We start from the raw sequence: 25,431 nt of genomic DNA, 5'->3' as shown, positions 1-25,431 counted from the left end.
AAAAAAAAAAAAAAAAAAAAAAGTATTGTGTCAATGTTAAATTTATTAACTCAGTAACTACATTGTGATTATATAAGAGAATATCGTTATTCTTAGGAAATACTGGAGAATTTTGGGGGTAAAGGGCCATGGTTGTATGATGTATGTAACTTGCTAGCAAATGGTTCAGAAAAACAATTGAGAAAGCAAATGATCGACAGAGAGAGAGAGAGAGATTAAGTGAGCAAATGATAGACAGCAAACAATAAAGCTAAAAGTGTAAGATGTTGTTAACAACAAATGTTAACATTTAAAGGGTAAACGGTGTTTGTGCAATTTTTATTTTTGCAACTTTTCTGTAAGTTTGAAATTATTTCCAAATAAAAAGTTTAAAGAAAAAATAACAGTTCTTACCTACATTGGAGTTCTTGGCTACCTATTTTCTCTCCATAATATTCCAAACACAACACAGGAAGAAATGCTTGTGCCAAGGAACAAGAAAGTGCAAAGATATTTTAATGTGATCTGTTATCAGTGATTGAAGGCTGCCAAAGCATTACACACCACCCATTCTCAGCAGAATCTGGGGCAAAGACTCTGTACAAAGTAAATACTGGATACTCTAGCAATGCTGATGCAATCATTCCACCTAATTGCTCTAAATGGGGCAGTCAGTCCATAATCTTTTTGCATCTCACAACTTCCAGAACTATCCCATCCACAAAACAAGTCTCTTAGGCACCATCAGTATCAATAAACTGGATTCAAGCTTTTGAACTGGGGTATCTTAATAGGTTAGGCCATTTCTAAGTAGCTGGAGAATGTGGCAAACAGGAAGCCTGATCATCTCATCATATATCCATAATTCATCACCACCTCTTCCAAATTGTTATTAGAATTCAATAGCCTTAAAGTCTTATGATCCAATTGCTAGTAAAAGACATTCTGTCTGATAAAGTGTAGGGTGAGCAAAAATAATGGAAACCATCAATAACATGGACTGACAACAACCACAACACTGGACTCAAACATACTAAGGATCATGAAGATGGCATAGGACCAAGCAACGTTTCGTGTTGTTATACAGAAGATCGCCATGCACGAGTCGGAGCTGACTTTACAGCAACTAACGACAACAAAGCCTATGACAAACGGACCTGTATCACCAACGGAGGTGCTGGCCTCCCATCTGTGATTCACTGTCTAAACTGAAGGTCCAGGTTCAATTTGATGTTCCCTCAAAGTGATAGAGGGAACTGCACCCGAGACCAAAAATTTAGGAGAAATTTTTATATAATTCAATCACTGGAGAATCGAAAGGTTGTAAACTAAAATCCAATTGTTCAGCCACACTTAGAAATCAAGAAATACTTGTCCCTTCACGACCAAGACAGGAAATGTGGATATTGTCTTTTCTAGCCTTTTCTGTTTGTAGTTTTATTTTCTTGATTCTTTTAGCAGTGACTCTCTCTGAGCTAAAATGCTTACCTACTATTTCTGGCTTTTCATCCTAGATCTTCTCCTTGTTATTAATTTTTCCCCTAAACTTCAATCTCTCTCCTTCTCTCTCTATATATATATACATGTTAACAAATGTTTACCAAGAATCTAGTGTGTAAAAAGTGCTTAGCCAGATTTACTGGGTGGTACTGGTTAAGAGCTTGGCTGGTAACCAAAAGGTTGGCAGTTCAAATCTACCAGTCACTCCTTGGAAACTCTATGGGGCAGTTCTACTCTGTTCCATAGGGTCGCTATGAGTCGGAATCAACTTGACGGCAACGAGGTTTTTTTTTTTTGTTTTTTTTTACCCTATAGAGGAAAGGTTCCAGATCATTTGTCCTACAAATAATCCCCAAGAAAATTATATGAAGACAATGAATGCAATAGTCAGCCTGCAGAAGTATAAGGAGCCAGAAATGAATTATGATCAACTGCACAAAGAAATAAACTAGTCAAAGTACTAACATTTAATGAGAAGATAATTTTTAAAGTAGGTGAAACTGGAAATAAAGTGCATGTACATTATTATAGATTTAAAGTCATGCATATTCTTCTCCATAAAACTCAGATGCAATTAAAAACACATACGCACAAAAACCAAGCAATTATAAATCTTCTCAAGCATGTAACTGTGATTAGCTGCTACTCTCAGCAATGTAAAAATACTTTCACCACAATTACATTCCAGCCTGTAATGTAATTCAAAACAAACAAGTCAGAGACATCACTCAAATGGCAGCACCAACAAACACAGATGCTTTGCATCAAGGAAATGAATCCACTGAAGCAAATCAATTGAGGAGCTAGTTGCCTGCCAGGGCCTGGAGAGGGGCTTCTGGTGGAACAGCGACGCCCTCTTCTGGGCAGGGACACACAGTGCGCCCTCATGCCTGTCTGCAGAGCTGCATTTTTCATCAGTGCCAACACTTGCAGTCCTAGAGCATGAACATCAGGACTTCCTGCCACAGATGCCCTTTCCAGTGTTGTGGTCACATTTTTAAATTTTAGAATTCTCTGGATTTGTATCAAAAAGAAACAACGATATTCAATTTCATATTAAATTGACCATTCTATTTAATAATTCTGCAAACCAGCATTCCTACAACCAGCTTCAACTCCCATCTCCTTTACCCTGTTACTCTTTCTTTTTGCATTAATTCTTATCACCATCCAACATACTGTATAATTTATGATGTCTATTGTCTGTCTCCTTGTGCTAGAATATAAGGTCCACGAGTGTAAGGATCTTCGCTTTGTTCACCGACAGTAAACAGACGAAGCCTGGAGCAGTATCGTGCTCAAAAACAAAGAAGGAATCGTCCCATTTATAATTTTATCTTTTATTTTTAAAACTATTCATCTTCAAAGAAGGCATAAGCAAGGTCTTATTACAGCAATATGCTAAAATCTTTAAATGACACTTACAAACCTGGTGTCAAAGATGTGTTTTTTCGAAATGCTTTATGAAAGCAAAAATCTGCAAAGAGTGAGGAATTTGCTTCTGCCCTGGAGTGCGTGTCCATAGTATGGCATGCTCCAGTCCAGACACACGCCATGTCACTGCACCCGAAAAGTCAGTACTATTCTGGGCTGGACACAGTGGTTTGGTCAGGAAGGGCATGCACAACTTGCTAATTTCCAAAACCTCAAACCTTCATTCCCGTCCTCTCCACTTAAAATGCTCTTTCAGCTTGTGGAAAAGCTAATAGTTGTTTACAATTGTCAGACTTTTAAGAAGTGCTAATTTGTTCCCTTAACAGGGCAAATGATGAGAGACATTTTCCCGGTGATTAACAACAGTATATAAACATGTGATTCAATGAGGCCAACAGCTTCCAGTCCAAGAACTTCACCACTCAGGTCACTTTGGGACATGGGTCTTTCATCAGACCACGTTCAAGATTTTTGACATTCCTTTTTCCGAACTTTCGATTTTGGAGCTGTGAAAGGGAAAAAATGATGAGATAAGCCCATGTCAGACTCTCTATATTGGTTGTTTGAAGAGATATACTACGTATAGTAGGAAAAAACTGACCATTTGGATTTTCTTGTTTGTAGAAAGTCTTTAACATTTCCACTGCTTCCTCAGCCCGATATCCAGGAACGCACTGATGAAATGAAAGAGGTGAGAATATAGGTCTACGAAAATATGAAAATATGCATTGTATCCATAAAAACAGCAATCTAGACATAAGAATTATGTAAACAGGTTTCAGATAATGTTAATACACTTAAGGAACATTAGTGACACGGGTAAGAAGGTAAATTTCCAAAAGAATAGGTATACTGCCTCAGTCAAACATCACTCTAAACCAACTCATTATTATCAATCTACTACTATTAAAGTTACTAGCTATGGGATCTTAGGTAAGATGTTCAAACTCTCTGTGCCTCAGTTTCCTCATGTGTACAATACAGGTAATAAGAGCACCTAATTCAGAAGGATTTTGTGAGGATTAAATGAGATACCAAAAACAAAACAAACCCACTGCCGTCGAGTCACTTCCAACTCATAGCGACCCTATAGGACAGAGGAGAATTGCACCATTAGGTTTCCAAGGCTGTAAATCTTTACAGAAGCAGACTGTCACATCTTGCTCCTGTGGAGCAGCTGGTGGGTTCAAACCACAGACCCTTCAGTTAGCAGCTGAGAGATTTAACCACTGTGCCACCAGGGCTCCTCAAATGAGGTAAGACCTGTTAAATATCTGGCACATTGTAAATGCTCATTAAGCGCTAGCTATTTTTATTTGCTTTTATTTACTGGTTACAAACTGAGTGTTCCATGCTATACAGTCAGGTTTGGCAAACTACACCTAGTAGGACAAATCCAGTCCACAGCTAAGAATGATGAGTTAAGAATGATTGTTAAAGGGTTGTTAAAAACACACACAAAAGAAGATGCAACAGAGATCGTAAGTGGCTTACAAAGGCTAAAATACATACTATCTGGTCCTTTACAGAAAAAGTTTGTCTATCCCTGCTAGAGAAAAAAAAAAATGTTTAAGTGTTCAATTTGGTCTATCTTTGGGATCTAACTGGAGAGAATAAATCAACACATGTGAAAGAATAAGAAATCATAAAATTATATGAAATATTACATGGAGACGAAACGAACTTGCCTTAAAGATAGAGAATATTAGAGGTAGAGGAGAGCATCTCGAACAAACAGGAAAAGTAAGCGTGGCTTGTGGATGAGAAAACCAGCTGACTGGGTAGTGGGGTGATAATTGAGGGAGTATAAAGAAACTAATGCATCTGTCAGTTTATTGTACTGTCGTGGCTTGCGTGTTACTGTGATGCTGGAATCTATGCCACCAATATTTCAAATACTGGCAGGGTCACCCATGGTGGGCAGGTTTCAGTGGAGCTTCCAGACTGAGATAGACTAGGAAGAAAGACTCAGTGGTCTACTTCTGAAAAATTGGCCAATGAAAACTTTATGAATAGCATTGTCTGGTATAGAGCCAGAAGATGAGCCCCTCAGGTTGGAAGGTACTCAAAATACGACTGGGGAAGAGCTGCCTCCTCAAAGTAGAGTCGACCTTAATAATGTGGAGTGAATAAAGCTTACGGGACCTTCATTTGCTGAGGTGGTATGACTCAAAATGAGAAGACACAGCTGTAAAAACCCACTGATAATTGAAACATGGAACACACTAAGTATGAATCTAGGAAAATTAGAAGTTGTCAAAAATGAAATGAACTGCATAAAGATCAATACCCTAGGCATTAGTGAGCTGAAATGGACTGGTATTGGCCCTTTGGAATCTGACAATCATATGGTCTACTATGCTGGGAATGACAAAATGAAGAGGAATGGCATCTCATTCACTGTCAAAAAGAACATTTCAAGATGTATCCTGACTGAAGTACAATGTTGTCAGTGATAGGTTAATATCCATACGCTTACAAGGAAGATCAGTTAAAACGACTATTATTCAAATGTACGCACAAACCACTATTGCCACAGATAAAGAAATGGAAAGTTATTACCAACCTCTGCAGTCTGAAATTGATCAAACATGCAAGCAAGATGCATTGATAATTACTGGTGATTGGAACGTGAAAGTTGGAAACAAAGAAGGATCAGTTAGTTGGAAAATATGGCCTTGGTGATAAAAATGACTGTCGAGATTGTATGACAGAATTTTGCGAGACCAACAACTTCTTTATTACATATGCCTTTTTCCAACAACATAAACAACTGCTATACATGTGGACCTCACCAGATGGAATACACAGGAATTATATCGACTACATCTGTGGAGAAATGATGGAAAAGCACAATATCATCAGTCAAAACAAGGCCAGGGGCCAACTGGAACAGACCATCAATTACTTGTATGCAAGTTCAAGTTGAAGCTGAAGAAAATTAGAACAAGTCCACAAGAGCCAAAATAAAACCTTGAGTATATCCTACCTGAATTGAGAGACCATCTCAACAACAGATTTGATGCATGGAACACTAATGACCAAAGATCAGACAAGTTGCAGGATGACATCAAGGACATCATACATGAAGAAAGCAAAAGGTCATTAAAAAGACAGGAAAGAATGAAAAGACCAAAATGGATGTCAGAAGAGACTCTGAAACTTGCTCTTGAACGTTGACTAGCTAAAACAAACTGAAGAAATGATGAAGTAAAAGAGCTGAACAGTAGATTTCAATGGGCAGCTCGAGAAGACTAAGTAAAGTATTATAATGAAATGTGCCCTGGAGTTAGAAAATCAAAAGGGAAGCCCACGCTCAGCATTGCTCAAGCTGAAAGAAGTGAAGAAAAAAGCCAAGCCTCAAGTTGCAATATTGAAGGATTCTATGGAGAAAATATTGAACGCAGGAAGCATCAAAAGAAGATGGAAAGGATACACAGAGTCACTGTACCAAAAAGAATTGGTCAACATTGAACAATTTCAGTTGGTAGCATATGATCAAGAACCAATGATACTGAAGGAAGAAGTCCAAGCTGCTCTGAAGGCATTGGCGAAAAATAAGGCTCCAGGAATTGACGGAATACCAATTGAGATGTTTCAACAAACGGATACAGCACTGAAGGTGCTCACTCGACTATGTGAAGAAATTTGGAAGACAGTTTCCTGGCCAACTGACTGGAAGAGATCCATATTCATGCTCATTCCAAAGAAAGGTGATCTGACAGAATGTGGAAATTATCAAACAATATCATTAATATCACACACAAATAAAATTTTGCTAAAGATCATTCAAAAGTGGTTGCACCAGTACATCGACAGGGAACTGCCGGAAGTTCAAGCCAGATTCAGAAGAGGACGTGGGTGCTGATGTCAGATGGATATTGGCTAAAAGCAGAGAATACAGAAAGACGTTTACCTGTGTTTTATTGACTATGCAAAGGCATCCGACTGTGTGGATCATAACAAATTATGAATAATATTGAGAAGAATGGGAATTCCAGAACACTTAATCGTGTTCATTAGGAATCTGTACATAGACCAAGAGGCAGTCATTTGAACAGAACAAGGAGATTCTGCATGGTTTAAAGTCAGAAAAAGTGTGCGTCAGGGTTGTATCCTTTCACCATACTTATTCAATCTGTATGCTGAGCAAGTAGTCAGAGAACCTGGACTGTTTTGAAGAAAGAGGCATCAGGATTGGAAGAAGACTGATTAACAACATGCAATCTGCAGATAAGGACAGTCTTGCCTGCTGAAAGTGAAGAGGACTTGAAGCATTTACTGATGAAGATCAAAGACTATAGCCTTCAGTATGGATTACACTTTAACATAAAGAAAACAAAAATCCTTACAACTGGACCAATAAACAACTTCACGATAAACAGAGAAAATACTAAAGTTGTCAAGGATTTCATTCTACTTGGATCCACAATCAATGCCCATGGAAGCAACGATCAAGAAATCAAGCAATGTATTGCACTGGGCAAATGTGCTGCAAAAGACCTCTTTAAAAAGTTAAAAAGCAAAGATGTCACTTTTAGGACTAAGGTGCACCTGACCCAAGCCATGGTATTTTCAATCACCTCATATGCATGTGAAAGCTGGACAATGAATAAGGAAGACGGAAAAAGAACTGATGCCTTTGAATTATAGTGTTGGCGAAGAATACTGAATATACCATGGAATGCCAGAAGAATGAACAAATCTGTCTTGGAAGAAGTACAGTCAGAATGTTCCTTAGAAACAAGGATAGCGAGACTATGTCTCATGTACTTTGGACATGTTATCAGGAGGGATCAGTCCCTAGAGAAGGACATCATGCTTGGTAAAGTGGAAGGGAAGACCCTCAATGAGATAGACTGACACAGTGGCTGCAACGATGGCTCAAGCCTAACAACAACTGTGAGGATGGCGCAGGACTGGGCAGTGTTTCATTCTGTTGTACATATGGTCGCTATGAACCAACTCAGTGCCACCTAACAACAACAATAAACAAAGAAACTGAAGATATCAAATGACGTCAAAATGCATGGGGCCTTGAAGGCTAGTCAGAGTTTGGACTTGATGCATCAAACCCTGCTGAGGTACACAGAGTGATACAATGGGTAGAGATTCTAGGAAGGCAAGCCAGGAAGCTGTGCACAGGATAATTGGATAGAAAGAGCCGAAAGCACCATGACAGGGGACTGGAGCACCACTCTGGGATGTGGCTCAGAATGAGCCTGTCTTTCCCTTACGTCTTCAACCTGCTCTTGCCCAGGCCCACAAAGCCTGCATAAACCTTCCTCATCCTAACAAATAACTTTCTTTCCACCATGAATACCAGCTAAGCTGCTATCCTGGTCCTCCCTGAGAAGGAACACTCCAGACTCACGGCCTGCACTTCTGCAGCTCTCATCTCCTCCTCAACCTCATCTTCACTGGCTTGCTCTTCCAGAATTCCATGGACGCCGCTCTCTGAGATATCCTAACAGGGCCCAGTTTACCAAAACACTGGTCTCCTTTCCATCGTATTCAACTCTCTGCTGTAGTGGAGACCACTGACCACACTTGCTTCCTTTTAGATGCTCTCCTCCCTTGGCTTCTCAGTACTTCATCATATGACCATCATTGGTCAGTCTTTTCACTGGCTCCTCTTCACTTCCTGCTGCACTAAGTGGATCTTACGTTCTCTCTCTCTCTCTTTCTCGCTCTGGCTCTCTCAAAAGCACCCAGTGGCATACTCAAAGCACTGTTCTCTGAAATGGAGTTAGAGCAATGGGTCTCAGCTTGGCTGCTCACTGGAATCACTTGAGAGTTCTCAAAAATTACCAGTGTTCACTCCTCCCACTCAGATTCAGTTGGTCTGAGGTGGGGACCCAACACTAGCATGCGTAAAATCTCTCCAGTGATTCTCATATGCAGTCAGGGACAAGAATTACTGAGTCACAGGAGGAGAAGGGAACTGCATCTCTCTCTCTAAAATACCATGGTAATGTTTTCAAGTATCCATTATAGCTATAAATTTGAGACTTTCATAAAAAAAAAATACATTCTTATTAAAAGTAATAAGTAACAGAGCAGGTATGCATTATAAATTAATCCTCATCTTCTTTGAGAAGAACAGTTCTATAGGTTTACTCTACGAATTTTAATGCTACTTATAATATTAAAAAAAAAAAAAACCATTGCTGTCAAATTGATTCTGACTCATAGCGACCATACAGGGCAGAGTAGAACTGCCCTACAGGGTTTCCAAGGCTGTAAACTTTACAGAAGCAGACTGCCACATCTTTCTCCTGCAGAGCGGCTGGTGAGTTCGAACCACCAACTTTTTGATTAGCAGTCAAGTGCTTAACCACTGCACCACCAGGGCTCCTGCTTATAATATAGTATTTTTCAAAAATCTATAATTCTGCAATAAGAAAATAGCATCCTTCTCCCTGCCCTCATCCAGCCAAATAAAGGAAGACACAGCATCCAGAAGCCTAGGGTACCACTGTTTTCTTCAGAATCTCAAAACACCTCAAAAAACATAACATGGCATCAAAACTAGAGATCTGGCTTCAAACCATGGCCCTTCATTTTCAATTGCTGAGCCAATTTGGCCAGGCAGGCACACTGCAAATGAAGTTTCTTTCTGGCTCAGGCAGACGTGTAAGAGAGGGATGTTTTTGTGCACTCACATCACCAACGTGTCTGAGGGACACGTTCCACCTAGGTGTGACATCCACAGGCTCATCTTTGTTTTGCTCAGTAACTCTGAGTAACTCTTTAAATCTTTCTCATAAATGAAGCAGAGAAAGTCAGTAACTCATTTGCAAAGTCGTATATAAGCAAAATTGGAGCCACTAAAAGAAGTGATTGGAAAAGTCAAATCACTTTGCAGATGTTTTTAATAATCAAGCTAACTGTACCACTTACTCTCCATTCTCCCATCATATTCTCTTCTCCGATGCAATGTTAAGGTCATTTATTCTCAAAAGTACATGAGCTGTTTGGAAAGCTAGTGTCCAGCTGGGAAAACTCAAGATAGAAGATTTCAAAAAACTTGTTCTCAGTGGGATCCAGCCAAATTTAGCCCTTACAGGTCCTCAGCAGATTCTGCTAAAACGATCTGAGGTCTTTGAAGCAGACTGATCACCATGCCCAGCATTTGTTAAACCCTTTTCTTTTAAAAGCATAAATGCTTTTAGGATTAACCTTAAATTTTGGAGAGAAAAACAATCAAACCAGTTTATGAAACGTGGCACGGGTCCACAGGCCCGTCTCTGAAGGAAATTCAGCCAGACAAACAAGAAACTGAAATTTCTAATGCTCATAGCATTAAACATGAAAAATTTGGGAGAGGTGGCAAGATTAAAGGAAAGTAAAGTTTCTAAGAATAGATTAAGGAAATGTGGATTGTTGGGTTTGGGGGAAATTTCAAGATTAAAAAGGGTAGAAAAAAATAAATAGTAAAAAATATAGTGATTGATAGCTAAACTAGTAAACCAGTTGCCATCCCATCAACTCTGACTCCTGACAACCCCATGTGTGTCAGAGTGGAACTGTGCTGCATCGGGTTTTCAATGGCTGATTTTCAGAAGTAGGTCACCAGGCCTTTCTTCCCAGGTGCCTCTGGGTGGACTCGAACCTCCAACCATTCAGTTAGCAGTCAAGCATATTAACATTTGCGCTACCCGGGGACCCCGGATTGATTGCTAGACACCAAAAATAGTATGTGGCAATCAAGCAAAATGCTTTAATTGGTACAAAAATATTGTCTGTTCATTGTAAATGGAAACCCTGGTGGCATAATGGTTAAGAGCTACGGCTGCTAACCAAAAGGTCAGCAGTTCGAATCCACGAGGCACTCCTTGGAAACTCTATGGGGCAGTTCTACTCTGTCCTAAAGGGTCGCTATGAGTAGGAATCAACTTGATGGCAACAGGTTTTTTGGTCACTGACAGAGGTCAAGCTCCATATGAAATCCATATAGTATGGAGCTGGTTACACTCATTGAGGAAAAACACCAGTAGTGGTTTATCTTCAGGAATAAAGGTGTTGGTGAAAATTGTCAGCAGTTGTCAGGGAAGGTGGAGGACTCCTTCAGGAGAGCTTCTGTTAATTAAGAGAGCCGGGCACTCATCTGGAAATTATTACCTGTAGTTTTTTTGCTTGTTTTTTGTTTTCTATTGTTGTTGAAAATATACACAGCAAAATGTACACCAATTCAACAATTTCTAAATACACAGTTCAGTGACATTAATTACATTCTTCAAGTTGTGCAATTATTCTCATCCTCCTTTTCCAAATTGTTGCTCCACCATTGATATAAACTCACTGCCCCCTAAGCTTCAAGTTGCTATTGTCAATTTGATCCCATATAAATAGTTCTTTAAAAGAGCACAATGCTCAAGACAGACATTCTTTACTAGTTAAGCTAAACTGTTTGGTTTAAAGAAGACTTTAGGGGATATTTTTGGTCTAAAGTTTAAAGATTATCACAGAGCAATAGCTTCAGGGGTTTGTCATGGGTTGAATTGTGTCCCCCCAAAATACCCGTCAACTTGGCTAGGTCATGATTCCCCCAGTATTGTATGATTGTCTACCATTTTATCATCTGATGTGATTTCCCTACGTGTTGTAAATGCTATCACTATGATGTAATAAGATGGATTAGTAGCAGTTATATTGATGAAGTCTACAAGATTAGGTAGTGTCTTAAGCCGGTCTCTTTTGAGATATAAAAGAGAGAGGTGAGCAGAGACACAGGGGACCTCATACCACCAAGAAAGCAGTGCCAGGAGCAGAGCATGTCCTTTGGATCTGAGGTTCCTGCACTGAGATGCTCTCAGACCAAGGGAAGACTGATGTACCACAAGGACATTTCTCCAAGGCTGACAGAGAGAGAAAGCCTTCCCCTGGAGCTGATGCTTTGAATTTGGACTTGTAGCCTACTAGACTGTAAGAGAATAAATTTCTCTTTGTTAAAAGCCATCCACTTGTGGTATTTCTGTTACAGCAGCACTAGATAACTAAGACAGGGTTCATCCAGCCTCAATGGCTCCAGAAATTCTGGATTCCATGAGAATTTGAAATTGTTCTGCATTTTCACCCCTTTTAATCAGGCTTCTTCTCTATCATCTTTGATCAAAACATTTAGTAATTATTACCTGTACCTTTACACTGAGGCATAAATGAACTCACCCAGAGGTTCTAAGGTCCTGTCTGGTCCTATCATGGTTACTTGGTATCTATGACCACACATTAACTATTTACATGCCCATAAAAAGATCAATTAGAAAGAAAGAAAAAGCATAAGCAGTTCACTTTACCTGAAATGGTTTCCCCGTATTTGGTAGGTCAGCAGAGGCAATATTTAGAACAGAGCCACATCCACCAAATCGTTCATTCTGACAGCCATATACAACCAGCGGGATTTCTAAGAAAAAATTAAGGTCCTGTGCAGTTCAAGTATGTATCGTGACAAAATTACAGCAAATTTATACCAGCCGTTCTGGAAAGGAAAGCTCATGCCTAATCTGAAAAACAATCAAGTTTTGGCTCACTTTTAAAAATCCTATGATTCACTTACACAAAAAAGAAAGGTTTAAAGTGTTTAAAAATTAGCATCCATTAGGTACAAACAGAATGAAAACTGAGTATGTAGTTGCGAGCTGCTCACAGTTAAGTGCTCTCTTCTAGTCTCTTCTAAATCATTTTTTTCAGAATCATCAGAGGATTTGAGCCAAAAAAGAGGCAGAAATTTAATTCAGGGATTTTCACCATTTTAAAATAACAGAGTATCTGTTCTTCTTTTCCCCAAGAAAATATAACCTGTGCTTCCCATCCCCTACCCCCCACCCCAAAAATAGACTAAAGCTGAGCTGCTCTGTGAGGCAGGATGGGGAGGGAGAAATTCAACATTGACCCTTGATCCCTCTTCCTGGCCCCCAACCTTCCTGAGGCAGATATGAAGTTTGCAAACCTCTGATCCAATCATTTTATAAATGAGGAAGAGGAGGTCCCAAAAGATGATGTGATGTGCTAAGCTGAGATCTAGACTCCTGCTGTTCTTCTACCACACTCCACTGTCTAGCTGTGGAGACAGAGAGTTATGAAGTGCGGTGTGATGGATCACTTTTGTGTGGCCTTTCTCACCATGGTCTTGTAACTCCCACCAAATGATTGAGTGGGACCATGCTAATAAGGTATATGGAACCCTAACAAGGGAATTGGTCAGTTTTGCCATCCTGCTAGGCTTAAAGTGAGCCATGCCAGAGGTGGGAAATTGAGGATATCATCACCACCAAGGAAGAAGAGGCAGGAGTAGACTGCACCCTTTGGACCTGGGATCCTTGTGCTGAGAAGCTCCTGGAACCAGGAGACCAAGAGAGGAAGAGCTGTAACACTGAAGATAGTGAGAAGCAGTGGCAGAGAAATGGCAGCAGGAGAGACCAGCAGAAGATGGCGCAGTGGGCTCCCCAGCCCAGGGAGCAAGAAACCTGAGTGCCTTCAGGCAGGAGCCTTGCTGGTGGAGTAGGGTGCCTCTGGGCCCTTGGTGGGGCTAGGTTTGCTGACCCTCGGAGTTAGAAATGAGCACCTTCAGGCCAAAGCTTACTGGCAGAGTGGGGTGCCTTGGGGCTCTTATCGGCAGAGCTAAAAGAGCTCTGTAACACTTGCCTGAGCAGGGCAGAGGCCGAAGGCCATGCCTGTGGCACAGCTGGGAAGAGGCCATCTTGACGGAAGAACTGAGTGTTCCTGAACCTGAATCATAACCTATTACTTCCCTAATAAATTTCATAATCATAAGTATTGTCTGCGAGTTCAGTGTGGCCACTGCAATGAATTATCAGACTCAGCAGAGAAGTAGAGAATGCCATAGGAAGGACAGATGGTGTCAGAATTGGTAAAGATGGTGGAGAGAGGAGGCATGTCTGACCTCCGCCTCATAGGAATCAGCCTTGTACTGTTGATCATGATTCTCCTTTCCCCTTGTGAAATTAGAACAGGTCAAACTCCACCCCCACATCATTTTCACAGGAAGAAAACTATTCACTATAAAAGCACATCAGTTGCCTAAGGCTTGGTTTTGCATATCCCCAGTATTTGAGGGAAATGTATGATTCATTTACAAATTGGTGTTAGACCAATATGAAGGTTATTCTTCTATTTTCAATTCACTTCCAATCTAGTGGAATAACATAGTCATTTCCCTAGTAAGTACCCACCACTGGTTAGTTTGCTGGTTTCCCCCCTCAACCTTGTCCGCCATCTTTTTAATATCTTGATGCACTTAGCTTCTCACTCACTCAACAGCTATGTGAAAGGCAAACCCTCAGAAGAAAACAATGGACCATTTTCTCTAGTTCAAGTAGGATGTTCTCTATGTCTCAGTTTCCTCATCTGTAAAATCGGGATAATAAAGAATATCTACTTCACAGTGTAACTATGAGATTTAATGAGTTAATACATACAAAATGCTTAAAACATTTGCATGCATAGAGCACAAATTCAACAAATACTGGCTTTTTTTTTTTTTTTTTTTTTTAACTTAGCACTGATAAACTGCTAAGTGTTACTTAAACGCATCAACCCCTTTGGGGTTAGAACAACACGAGAAGAGATGTAAGTCTCATACACAGTCTCAAAAAGTTCACAATCTAGCAGGGAAGAAGAATGAAGATAGCTGAAATCAGATACAGTACTGTCTGATTAGCAAATAGGACTTGAACTCAAAGTTCATGGGTCATGTTTTCAATCAGGATAACGTATAGCAAGAGTTTATCCATTCATGCAACAACCAGGCACTGTGCCCTAATTTACATGTAAGTATAACTCAAGTCAAAAGCAAGACGATTTGGTTCTGGTTCTAAGTCTCCCAGTAATAGGGTTCTTGGCACTGGATAAAGTATTTCATCCTCAAGGTCTAGATTGCTGTTCTATAAAGTAGAAGTCTGATCTATCACCTTGTATGATTCACATCAATGTTTAAAGTAGATGAATTTAGGGTTCTTGTTAACTATAACTCCTCTTTTATAAAGTATAGATTATACATTTTATCATAAAAAAATCTCTGATAAAATTATTCATACACATATAGCAAAACAATACTTAGAAAAATACGCAAGTATGAAACTGAGAGTTTAGGAATTTTCAAATAAATTTTTTAAAAAGATGTTTAGTGACTAACCTGTTCCACTCTGTATTTGTGTTGCTTACTTGCAATACCCAACCCAAAGAGCTGCAACTTTATCAATTTTCCATTTACCTACAGTTATATCATAAATGATTTGTTTATTACTTATTTACTTTTTAAACAAAAACAGATAAAAAGAAAGAAAAATTGCAAATCACCTGTAATCCACTATCCAAAGGCAAAACTTAGGTGTCCATTCTTCAGTTCTTTCCCTATGCACAGTGTTTTACAATCTACTTTAACTTAACTGATGATTGAGCCTTAATAGCAGTTTAAGTTTAGTGCTAAGCTTTTCTTTCTCTAGCTTACTGGTATAATAGTAATATTTTTATTGACCTAAAAATGAAAAGGTTTTTTTACTATCTTTTTTTTTTGGCCCAGGGGCACAATCTTTTGTAACATGAACCTCCTATGATTTGTTTCATAAATACCAGAACGGGTTATATGTATAATCGTTTTTGTGTTCATAGGGAGGGGACAAGACATCACCCCATGAAGTCCAAGGATACTCATCAGGCGCAGAGCAGCTGCGCACATGATGCAGGGCTCCACGGTGACGTAGAGCACAGTGTGTTCAAACACTTCAGAAGGACTCTTCCCACTGTGATGACACCAATCTAAGACCTGATCGATGGCCACCATTTCTGCATGCCGAGTAGCCTGGAAAAAAGAGAAATGCTTGGATTGATATTTTGCCTGCATATAACTGCAATTTACAAATAATTTCAACAAAAAGATAACCTTTTGTGCCTATCATTTCTGCCAGCATTTTAATGAATAAAGATTTCAGGACACCCTTAGCAGTTGACAATGTGTTCCTCTCTGTTCAAGTGTCATAACCTCACCAACAGAAGACACCTAATCTGAGATGCTGTATGCATCATGCTACATTTTTAGTCAAGTATCTTAAGGGAAGTACTTTCAATTAAAGTGCCATAGAGAAGATAAGTCTCAAAAGAATAGATCTATGGTTTCTGGCTATTTTAAGGGAAGTTTGAAGTTTTCATAAGCGTATGCTCCAGTTTCAAATGTGTTTTCAAAGCTCTCTCTGACCGCATGCTAAGCAAATCTATATTTACTTTACTGGAATGACATCACTTATTTTTTCTTTGGGATGAGCTTTATATACACGCTGACTCTAGGGAGAAGCAGAGATGAGGTATTGGTCTCAAGTACCTCATGGGAGGCAAGAGAGTACAGGAGACACCACACAGCACTTGGAATCTACACACCAACATTTGAATCCTGACTGTGACATTACTAACTATGTGGCTTTGGGCAAATTACATAACTTCTCTAAGCCTTGGTTTCCCCATGTATAAAATGGAGTACACTGGTATATATACACCTGTATAGTCTGGTTCTGTAAAGATTTATAGCCTTGGAAACCCTATGGAGCAGTTCTACTCTGCCCTACAGGGTTGCTATGAGTTGGAATTGACTCAGCAGCAATGGGGACACCTCATGATGTAATCTGAGTAGCATGAGGCACTGTGCTGCATAATGCTATAATATGTCCTCTGTGAGCTCTCTTCTCCCTTTTCTTTCCCCTAACTAAAATAATAGAATGCAAATCACAGATACTATATGAAATATTTATTTACAATATTTGAGACAGTAGCATTTATTAACAAACTTACACTGAGTGCTAACAAGGCACTGTGCAAAATTCTGTGTGAGATAAAAAGTCTCTGTACTTAACAAGCAGAACATGGTCGGGGCGGGGGTGCAAACAGGAAAGCACTCATTTGCCTGTGACACAGGGCAATGTGTGGAAGTGCTGCCACAGAGGCCCCAGCTGCCACAGAAGCCAGAGGCAGATGGGAGTCATGCTGGCCCAGGGGCTCCACGGGCACGTCACAGAATTATAAACTCAGAGCTGGAAGGTGCTTCAGAGAAGAGGTTCTCGAACCTGACCACATACCAGAATCAACTGGGGAGCTTAAGAAAAATGTGTTCCCAACTTGGGAGGTTTTTAAAAATCAGATTCAGAACTTCTGAATCAATTGTCCTGTAATTCTCAAAAAATAATTGTTGAACTGAATCATCGCAGTCAACTTCCTATTTTACTGCTAAAGAAACAGAATCCAGGCTGGGTTAGGATGGGTTAAAGACACACAGCTGGGAGAGGTAGTGGTGCCTAGGAGCCAAGAGTAGAACTCAGATCTCCTCACTTGGGATCAAGAGTCTTCCTATCCTGTGTTTGCAGGGTAATCTTCTATATGACATAGAATACCAAAATAAATACAGGTTAATTTAAAGGTACAGCAGAAACTCAGGTCATTGAGGGGTTAAGATAGGTATTGATAGGACATTCAAAGTTTTCATGTAAAAGATATTATACCTAACCACAAAATACTAATAGGCAGATATGGCAATTATATGAAATGACAAAATTGCTTAATCCTTACAGAGTTCCATTCCCAACTCACTAGTTGCTATATTATGCTTATTATTTCTCTCACAGGTATTTTGATATCCTCGTGATAATTGCCCAGTGAATCTGGGTTTCTACTTTGCACATTTTTTGCTGAGTTTCAGTTTTCTCTTCTGTTTTGATAGATGTGATGGATGAACTTGAAAGCTCCCAGTGCATCAGTACCAATATCAGCTCATTCTCTGGTTTGCAAGATAGCACAATAGGATCCAAGTCCATGTGAGTGACATTATGGTTATTAGCTATCCTGGAGTCCATCAGTCCTTTTTTTAAAAATCATAAAATTTGATATTTCACTTACACTTCCCATGTATGCTTATCATTGTGACGCCATGATAATGGTGATACCGGGTTTCAGAAGCATTGCCTTAAACCTTGAACTCCCCGACCTAACCAAAATGAATTAAAAGACACAGGCTATTAAAGTGTCCACACCACATGGAGGTACAGAGACATCAGCTGATGGAGGCTTCACTCAGCTAAGTCATCTGATAAAGAAACAGCTTCCTTTATACAATCCTTTTATACTTCCAAAGTTATAAATTGAGGATAATCTTTTCATTTGCTAGAAGGAACACAATATTTAAAGGTACTAAAGAACGCTTTACAACTTAAATTTCTGTGTCTTATAAAGTGGGATGTTTCGTATATTACATTGGTTTAAAGTGGAGATAGACTCATTTCTTCCATACTAACACTCCTATGTAATAAAATCCCTATTGAGAAAAAAAAAAGATGTTCTTAAGTTTCACTCAAGTGTTAAAGCACATGAAATAGAAAATTATCCCTAACATTATGATTTCACTTCATTTTTAAGAATTTTCCAAATTTTAAAAAAGAAACAAGTATTACTTTTATCATCAGAAACAAAGGCATTGAGACAGGAAAGTTAAAGAAGACCACCCTGCCACTGAATACTTATAGGACTATACAGTCCTATCTTCTCTCCAACTGGGCTATGTTCACTCTACTCCTACCATCACTGCTGTAGGCTTTCAATTATACTATTCAACTAACATACATTTTTAGTTTGATTGACTTCATTTCTTCCCTTTCCCACAATTTCATTGTTGTAGACCATGAGGCAGCCAACAGGAACTTCAAGATTTTCTAGAGCATCTTTGGCCTGAAAGACAAAGTGGAAAATCTAAGATGTGAAGCTCAATACTTGAGAAGACTACAGTCAAGAAACAGATTCAGCATGAACAGTATACACATGTTCAAACACTAGAACAAAGAAATGCAGCTGAACTTTTTCTGCACTCAAATATAGTGGTATTTAATGCTGTGTTCTCTGTTGTGTCCACATTAAGGGAGATTCAGGGATAAATTCGCTTCATAGGTCCTCAGCCTCCTGATTTTTCCTCTACTGGGAAGCAGATGTGACTAAAACATTGATACTGACAGTTGTTCTTAAGTCGCCAGCTTTATGTGCTTCTTTTCAGAGATAATAGATCTCTCTTTACAAGGAGGTAGAATAAGTAACATTTACAAGTCCTTTATTAAAATTTTCTCTTTGTTGAAAAAATTCTACTTATTTTTATTTTTGTTTGTTTCTCCAAAAATTATAGAAATTATCCTGCATGGTCCCAAATAGCAAAAAAGAAGATTCTGGCTGGATATTGCCCTGTGCCCATAGGTTCTGCTCTAAGTGAAACAATAAAGGTTTAGGAGCACTCTATGTAGAAATGGTACAACCACTTTAGAAAATATTTTTGAAGTTTCTTTAAAAATTAAACATACCTATAGCTTGTGGCCAAATTCACTCCTAAGTATTTATTCAAGAGAAAGGAAAATATAGGTCCACAAAAAGCCTTGTAAAAGAACGTTCATAGTTTGATTGTCTTCATTTCTTCCCTTCCCCACAATTTCGTTGTTGTAGACCATGACTGCCTCTAATCCTGTCTCATTAATATCACAGAGGTAGGATTCACAACACATAGGAAAATTGTATCAGATGACAAAATGGTGGACAATCACAAAATACTGGGAATCATGGCCTTTATTCATAATAGCAAACACTGGAAACAGTAAGGTGTCAATGAACAAACAAATGGATAAGCCAAGTGACATATTCACACAATGGAACGTTACTCAGCAGTAAAAAGGAACAAACTTCTGATATAGTGTACATTGTGGACAAATCTCAGTCATTGTGCCAGATAAAAGAAGTCAAACACAAAAGCACACATCATACTGTATGATTCCCTTGATATGAAGTCTAAAATAGGCAAAAGTACACTATGACGATGGAAACTGGAGGAGTGGTTGCTTCAGGGAGGAGGATGTGTACATATATTGGGAAGGGGCATAAGGAAATTTTCTGGGGTTATAAAAATGGTCTATATCATGATAGGGTGTGAGTTACACAGATTTTTGCGTTTTTTTAAATAGATTGAACGGTACATTTGAAATCTGTGCATTTCACTGTATGTGAAGTATACCTCAATTTAAAAAAAAAGAAACTAGATTTCATATCACCCACAAAAATTGACTCAAAATGGATGAATTACCTAAATATAAGAACTAAAACCATAAAATTCTTAGAAGAAAATACAGGGATAAAGCGCAAAGACCTTGTTTTTGACAACGGACTCTTAGATGTGAAACCAAAACCATAAGCAACATAAGAAAAAAAAGATAAACTGAACTTCATCAAACTTAAAACTTTTGTGCATCAAAGTACATTATCAAGAAAGTGAAGAGACAACCTACAGAATGGGAGAAAATATTTTGGAATTATATATCTGATAAGGGTTTAATATCCAGAATACATAAAGAACTTCTACAACATGACAACAAAAAGACAAACAACCCAATTTAAAAACGGACAAAGGACTTGAATAAAAATTATTCCAAGGAAGATAAACAAACGGCCAACAAGCACATGAAAAGGTGTTCAGTGTCTTTAATCATTAGGGAAACGCAAATCAAAATCACAATGAGATACCCCTTACACCACTAGGAAGGCAATTATCAGAAAAACTTGAAACTAACAAGTCTTGGTGAGGATGTGGAGAAATTGGAACCACGTGCATTGCTCATGGGAATGTAAAATGGTGCAGCCATTTAGTTTAAAAATTAAACACTCTTATCATTTGACTCAGCAGTTACACTTGCATTTATCCCAGAAAAATGAAAACTTACACTCATGCAATACATAAGTACACGTACATACGCAAAAGTTCACAGCAATTTATTTATAATAGCCCAAGATCAGAAACAACCCAAATGTCCTTCACTCCTGTAGGGTCACTATGAGTCAGAATTGACTCGAAGGCGATGGGTTTGGTTTTTTGGTTTAGGTGAATGGTTAAACAAACTCTGGTACATCTTTACCATGAAATACTACACAGCAATACACTCAACAACTTGGAGAGATCTCAAAGGAACTATGCTCAGTGAAAAAAGTCAGTCCCGAAAGGTTACATATTGAATGATTCCATTTACATAACATTCCTGAAATGACAAAATTATAGAAACGGAGAACAGATTCGTGATTGCCGGGGTGAGGGGTTTGGGAGGAGAGTTGGCTATGAAGCAGTAGCACGAGGGAGAGGTAATGAACATCCTATAGCTTGATTGTGGTGGCGGTTACACAAATGTGATAAAACTGCACAGACTACTTACACCACCTATACACACAAATGAGTGCTCGAAACCTGGTGAAATCTGAATGAGCTCTGTAGACCATACCAATGTTATTTTCCTGGTTTTGATATTGTACTGAAGTTAAAACAAGATTACCATTGGGGGAAACTGTGTCAGGGGTACCTGGACCTCCCTATACATATATATATGTATATATATACATATATATTTGCAAGTTCCTGTGGCTGTATCATTATTTCAAAATGAAAAACTAAAAAATAATAATAAATAATGGGAAAGTAAATGAGAAAAACCAGGAGAGTGTGGTATTACGGAAGGTCCCAGAAAAAAATTGGTTCAAGAAGGAAGGGTGGTCAACTATGTCAAATTCAGTGACATAGAGGCAACTAGGTGGAATGGTGGAAATGCAATCAGTATCTAGAAGAGTGATTTATCTATGGGTTTGATTTCTAGCTTCTAAACATACTTTCTCCAACAGCGAAATACTTTAGGGGAAAAAAAGAAGAAAAATCTATAAAGAGCATTACTGGGTCAAAGCACACAGTATTAAAGCTTTTTCTATCTTCACAGTCAAATTGTCCTCTAGAAAGTTTGCCCCAATTTCAGTTCCTACCAACTAGCAAACTCATCACATATATACTCTTAACAACACCAAACATTATTCTTTTTTTCACCTGTACCTTTTTGTGAAAAAGTGTCTCTTTTTCATTTGAATTTCATTTATTACTAGTGAAATAGCACATCTTCTCACTTACTTGCTGGCTATTTATATTTCTCTTAGAAATATTGTGCTCATATCCTTTGATCTTTTCAGTATTAGGGTATGTTATAAATTGAATTGTGCTCCCTTAAAACATGTCTTGTAAATCCTAACCCCTATACCTATGGTTATAAACCCATTTTGGAATGGGTTTTCTTTGTTATAATAATTTGACAGTATTAGTACAGGGCGTGTCTTAAGTCAATCTCTTTTAAGATATAAAAGAGCAGATTAGGCATAAGCAAGCAAGCACAGATGGAGAAAGATGCTAGGCCACATGACATCTCCCAGGAACCAAGAAACAGAAGCTGAAAAGAGACAAGGACCTTCCGCCCGAGCCAACAGAGAGAGAAAGCCTTCCCCTAGAGCCAGCACCCTGAGTGCGGACTTCCAGACTCCTAAACTGTTGAGAAAATAAATTTGTTTGTTAAAGCCACCCATTGTGGTATTTCTGTTACAGCAGCACTAGACAACTAAAACAGGGTGCACATTTTTTTTTTTAACTTTATAAAGGTTCTTAATTTATTAAGGTTTAAAAACTAGTGCCTTTTATATACATTGCAAATATTTTCTCTTTGTCATTTGCTTTGTTACTTTGTATCTTGTCTTTTTTAACATGCAGAAGTTTTCAATGTTTACATAATTAAAACCTAGTATCCATTTTTTTTTATGTTTTCAGCCTTTGGTGTTATACTTTAAACAGTTCTTGGCCACTGCAACATATAAATGCTTTATTTGTGGAGCCCTGGTGGCACAGTGGTTAAGAGCTCAAGATGCTAACCACAAGGTTGGCGGTTCGAATCCACCAGCTGCTCACTGGAAACCCTATGGGGCAGTTCTATTCTGACTTACAGGGTTGTTATGAGTCAGAATTGATTTGATGGCAACAGGTTTGGTTTTTTTGTTGTTGTTGTTTTTTGGTACCATTTATTTACTACTGGTTCTTCTATGGTTTAATTTTTTTAACCCTATATCTTGAATTAGGTATTTACATTTTTACTACAAAAATATATTGATAAATTTCTTTAAAATCACCCAGAATTTTACCATGTTAACTCATTATTTTTGTGTGTCCTCCTCCTTTACTCTTTGTCCATTTGATAAAAATAATAGTTCTATTTATTGAGCATATTATAGTAAGTGCTTTACAAATATCTCTTTCAATCTATTCAACCCTGTGAGACAGATATTATATTTCCATTTTACAAAAGAGGGCACTGAGGCTGAAAGGTTAAACCAAAAACCAAACCCATTGCCGTTGAGTCAATTCTGACTCATAGCAACCCTACAGGACAGAGTAGAGCTGTCCCATAGGGTTTCCAAGGCTGTAATCTTTATGGGATCACTTTGCTAGTGAGTAGCCATTCTAGGGTTTAAACATAGGTCTATCTAACTTCTAAGCCTATATGTACAGTATAAAATAATTTGCCTTCTGCTTGTTTAATGTTAAATATCACCATGATATTTCACTATGCTTAGGTATAAGGATAATGTTAAATATCACTTTGATATTTATTACTTACCAAAGTGATATTTAACATTATGCTTATAACTAATATCCATAACGGAGCCCTGGTAGCACAGTGGTTAAGAGCTCAGGCTGCTAACCAAAAGGTTGGCAGTTTGAATCCACCAGCCACTCCTTAGAAATCCTACAGGGAAGTCTACTCTGTCCTATAGGGTCGCTGTGAGTCATAATAGACTCGATGCCAATGGGTAATATCCACAATAATTTTAATAACTGCATGTTATTTTATACCAGTAATAACACCACAATTAACCAATTCCCTTTTATTGGAAGTTTGAAATACTTCCTGGTTTTCACTGCTATATATAACACTGAAATGACAATCATTGCTTTTATCTAAATTATTTCCTTAAGATAAATGCCACAGAACCACATTATTGGGTCAAATGATACAAACACTTTTGCAGCTAGTAATTATATTATGCCAGGTTGCCTTCCAAAATGTTCTACCTCTCAGACTGATAGGCTTGTTGATGGCTAGGTTATAGTAATTGGTTATTTGGTCTAGATGTTGCTGTGGCAGTATTTTGTTGATGTGATTCACATTTACAGTCAATTGATTCTAAGTAAAGGAGACTACCCTCAGTAATGTAAGTAGGCCTGATGCAATTAGTTGAAAGCCTTAAGAGCAAAAACTGAAGTTTCTGAGAAGGATTCTGCCTCAAGATTATAACACAGATATCCTGCTAGAGTTTCTAGTCTGCCTGGCCTACAAATTTTGGATTTACTAGGCCTCACAATCCTTAAAATCAATCAATCAATAATCAATCTCTCTATGTATATGGCTATACATATGCATGTCTGTGTGTGTATACATATATATACGTATTTGTGTGTATAAGAAGCCCTGGTGGTTCAACAGTTAAGTGCTCAGAAAGGTCAGGTGGTTCAACCAGTAGCTCCCACCAGAAGCTCTGAGGGACAAAAGACCTGGTGATCTGCTTCCATAAAGATTACAGCCTTGGAAACCCTGTGGAGCAGTTCTACTCTGTCCTATAGGGTTGCTATGAGCGGGAATCAACTAGATGGCAACGGTTTGGTTTTAGGAGTGCTTCTGGTCTAATCTTAAACCTAGCAGTGCATAACCAGTTGGCCTTCCAGTAGACTCCCAGTCATGGCAACCCCAAGTGTGTCAGAGCAGAACTGTGCTCCACAGGGTTTTCAGTGGCTTATTTTTTTGTATGTAGATTGCCAGACCTTTCTTCCAAGGCGCCTCCGGGTGGATTGGAACCTCCAACCTTTTAGTTAGCAGCCCAGCGACATACAAATTGGATTATATGCAAATCTGATTAGAGTCCTCTCATTCGTCAGTCCTGAAGTAAGTGAGGGAAGTTGCAGAAAGAAGCAGAATGAACGCAGGAAGAGTAGGTGGTAGTAGGTACTTGTTTTTATACTGCTCTCCACCAGAAAAATCTTTCCCATCCTCAGCTTCGTTCCTTCTACTAGGTATGTTGGAAGGGCCAAAAAACACAAAAAAAAATGTTACTTTGAGGATTTATGAGTTTGTGTCCACAGGAAGAGGAGGCAGCACGTGCCAACAAGAATCAGAATAGGGTTGTTTGGCGCATACCGCGTACCAGTGAAGCACAAATCATGTTTCCTTTCCTTCCTTCCTTCCTTCCCCAGGAGCTACTGTGAGAATGGACTAAAACAAATTTCATGGCAGTAAAGACAGCTGTTCAGAGAATGTGAGCGCCATCGTGGTTACGGTGACAAGGAAGAGCACTCGGGGCTTTTGTTCAAACGCCAGAGTCGGGATAAGGGCGCCGCCGCCACCGGAGAAAGTTCTTGGCCGCAACTCCCACTCACCATGTACATCGCCGCCTCCATCCACTTCTCGGTCTCCTCCACCGACACAGAGCACGCGCCGCCGGTAGCCGGCGTGGACGTCGCCTTTGCCTCCATGCGGCACCGGGTCCGCAGCTCTCAACTCTCGAGGCCGCCGCAGAGGAGGAGCTCTGGCAGCGGAACGCGGCGCCTGTGGGCCACTGTTTCCGGACGAGCTGACGGGCACGGCA

General features: G+C 39.0%; 1 protein-coding gene across 2 annotated transcripts; it reads right to left on the bottom strand.

Annotated features, from left to right (window-relative positions):
• Positions 1–2,590: 2,590 nt before the first annotated feature.
• On the bottom strand, positions 2,591–25,359 carry ADAT2 (adenosine deaminase tRNA specific 2). 2 transcript variants are annotated; one of them, XM_004368863.2, is made up of 6 exons: positions 25,223–25,359; positions 18,535–18,639; positions 15,586–15,736; positions 12,213–12,319; positions 3,515–3,587; positions 2,591–3,419 (listed from the first exon to the last, which is right to left on the bottom strand). In XM_004368863.2, the coding sequence occupies exons 1-6, from the start codon at positions 25,316–25,318 to the stop codon at positions 3,376–3,378; spliced, it is 576 nt and encodes a 191-aa protein (XP_004368920.1). In that variant the 5' UTR covers positions 25,319–25,359; the 3' UTR covers positions 2,591–3,375. The 2 variants fall into 2 exon arrangements, 1 of the variants encoding a protein (XP_004368920.1); XR_002823742.1 differs by lacking the exon at positions 12,213–12,319 and having other exon boundaries at positions 3,361–3,419; positions 15,235–15,736.
• Positions 25,360–25,431: the final 72 nt, after the last annotated feature.

Source organism: Trichechus manatus, unplaced genomic scaffold (assembly GCF_000243295.1).
Source record: "Trichechus manatus latirostris isolate Lorelei unplaced genomic scaffold, TriManLat1.0 scaffold00002, whole genome shotgun sequence".
NCBI lineage: Eukaryota > Metazoa > Chordata > Mammalia > Sirenia > Trichechidae > Trichechus > Trichechus manatus.
This window is presented reverse-complemented; position numbering and strand designations above follow the sequence as displayed.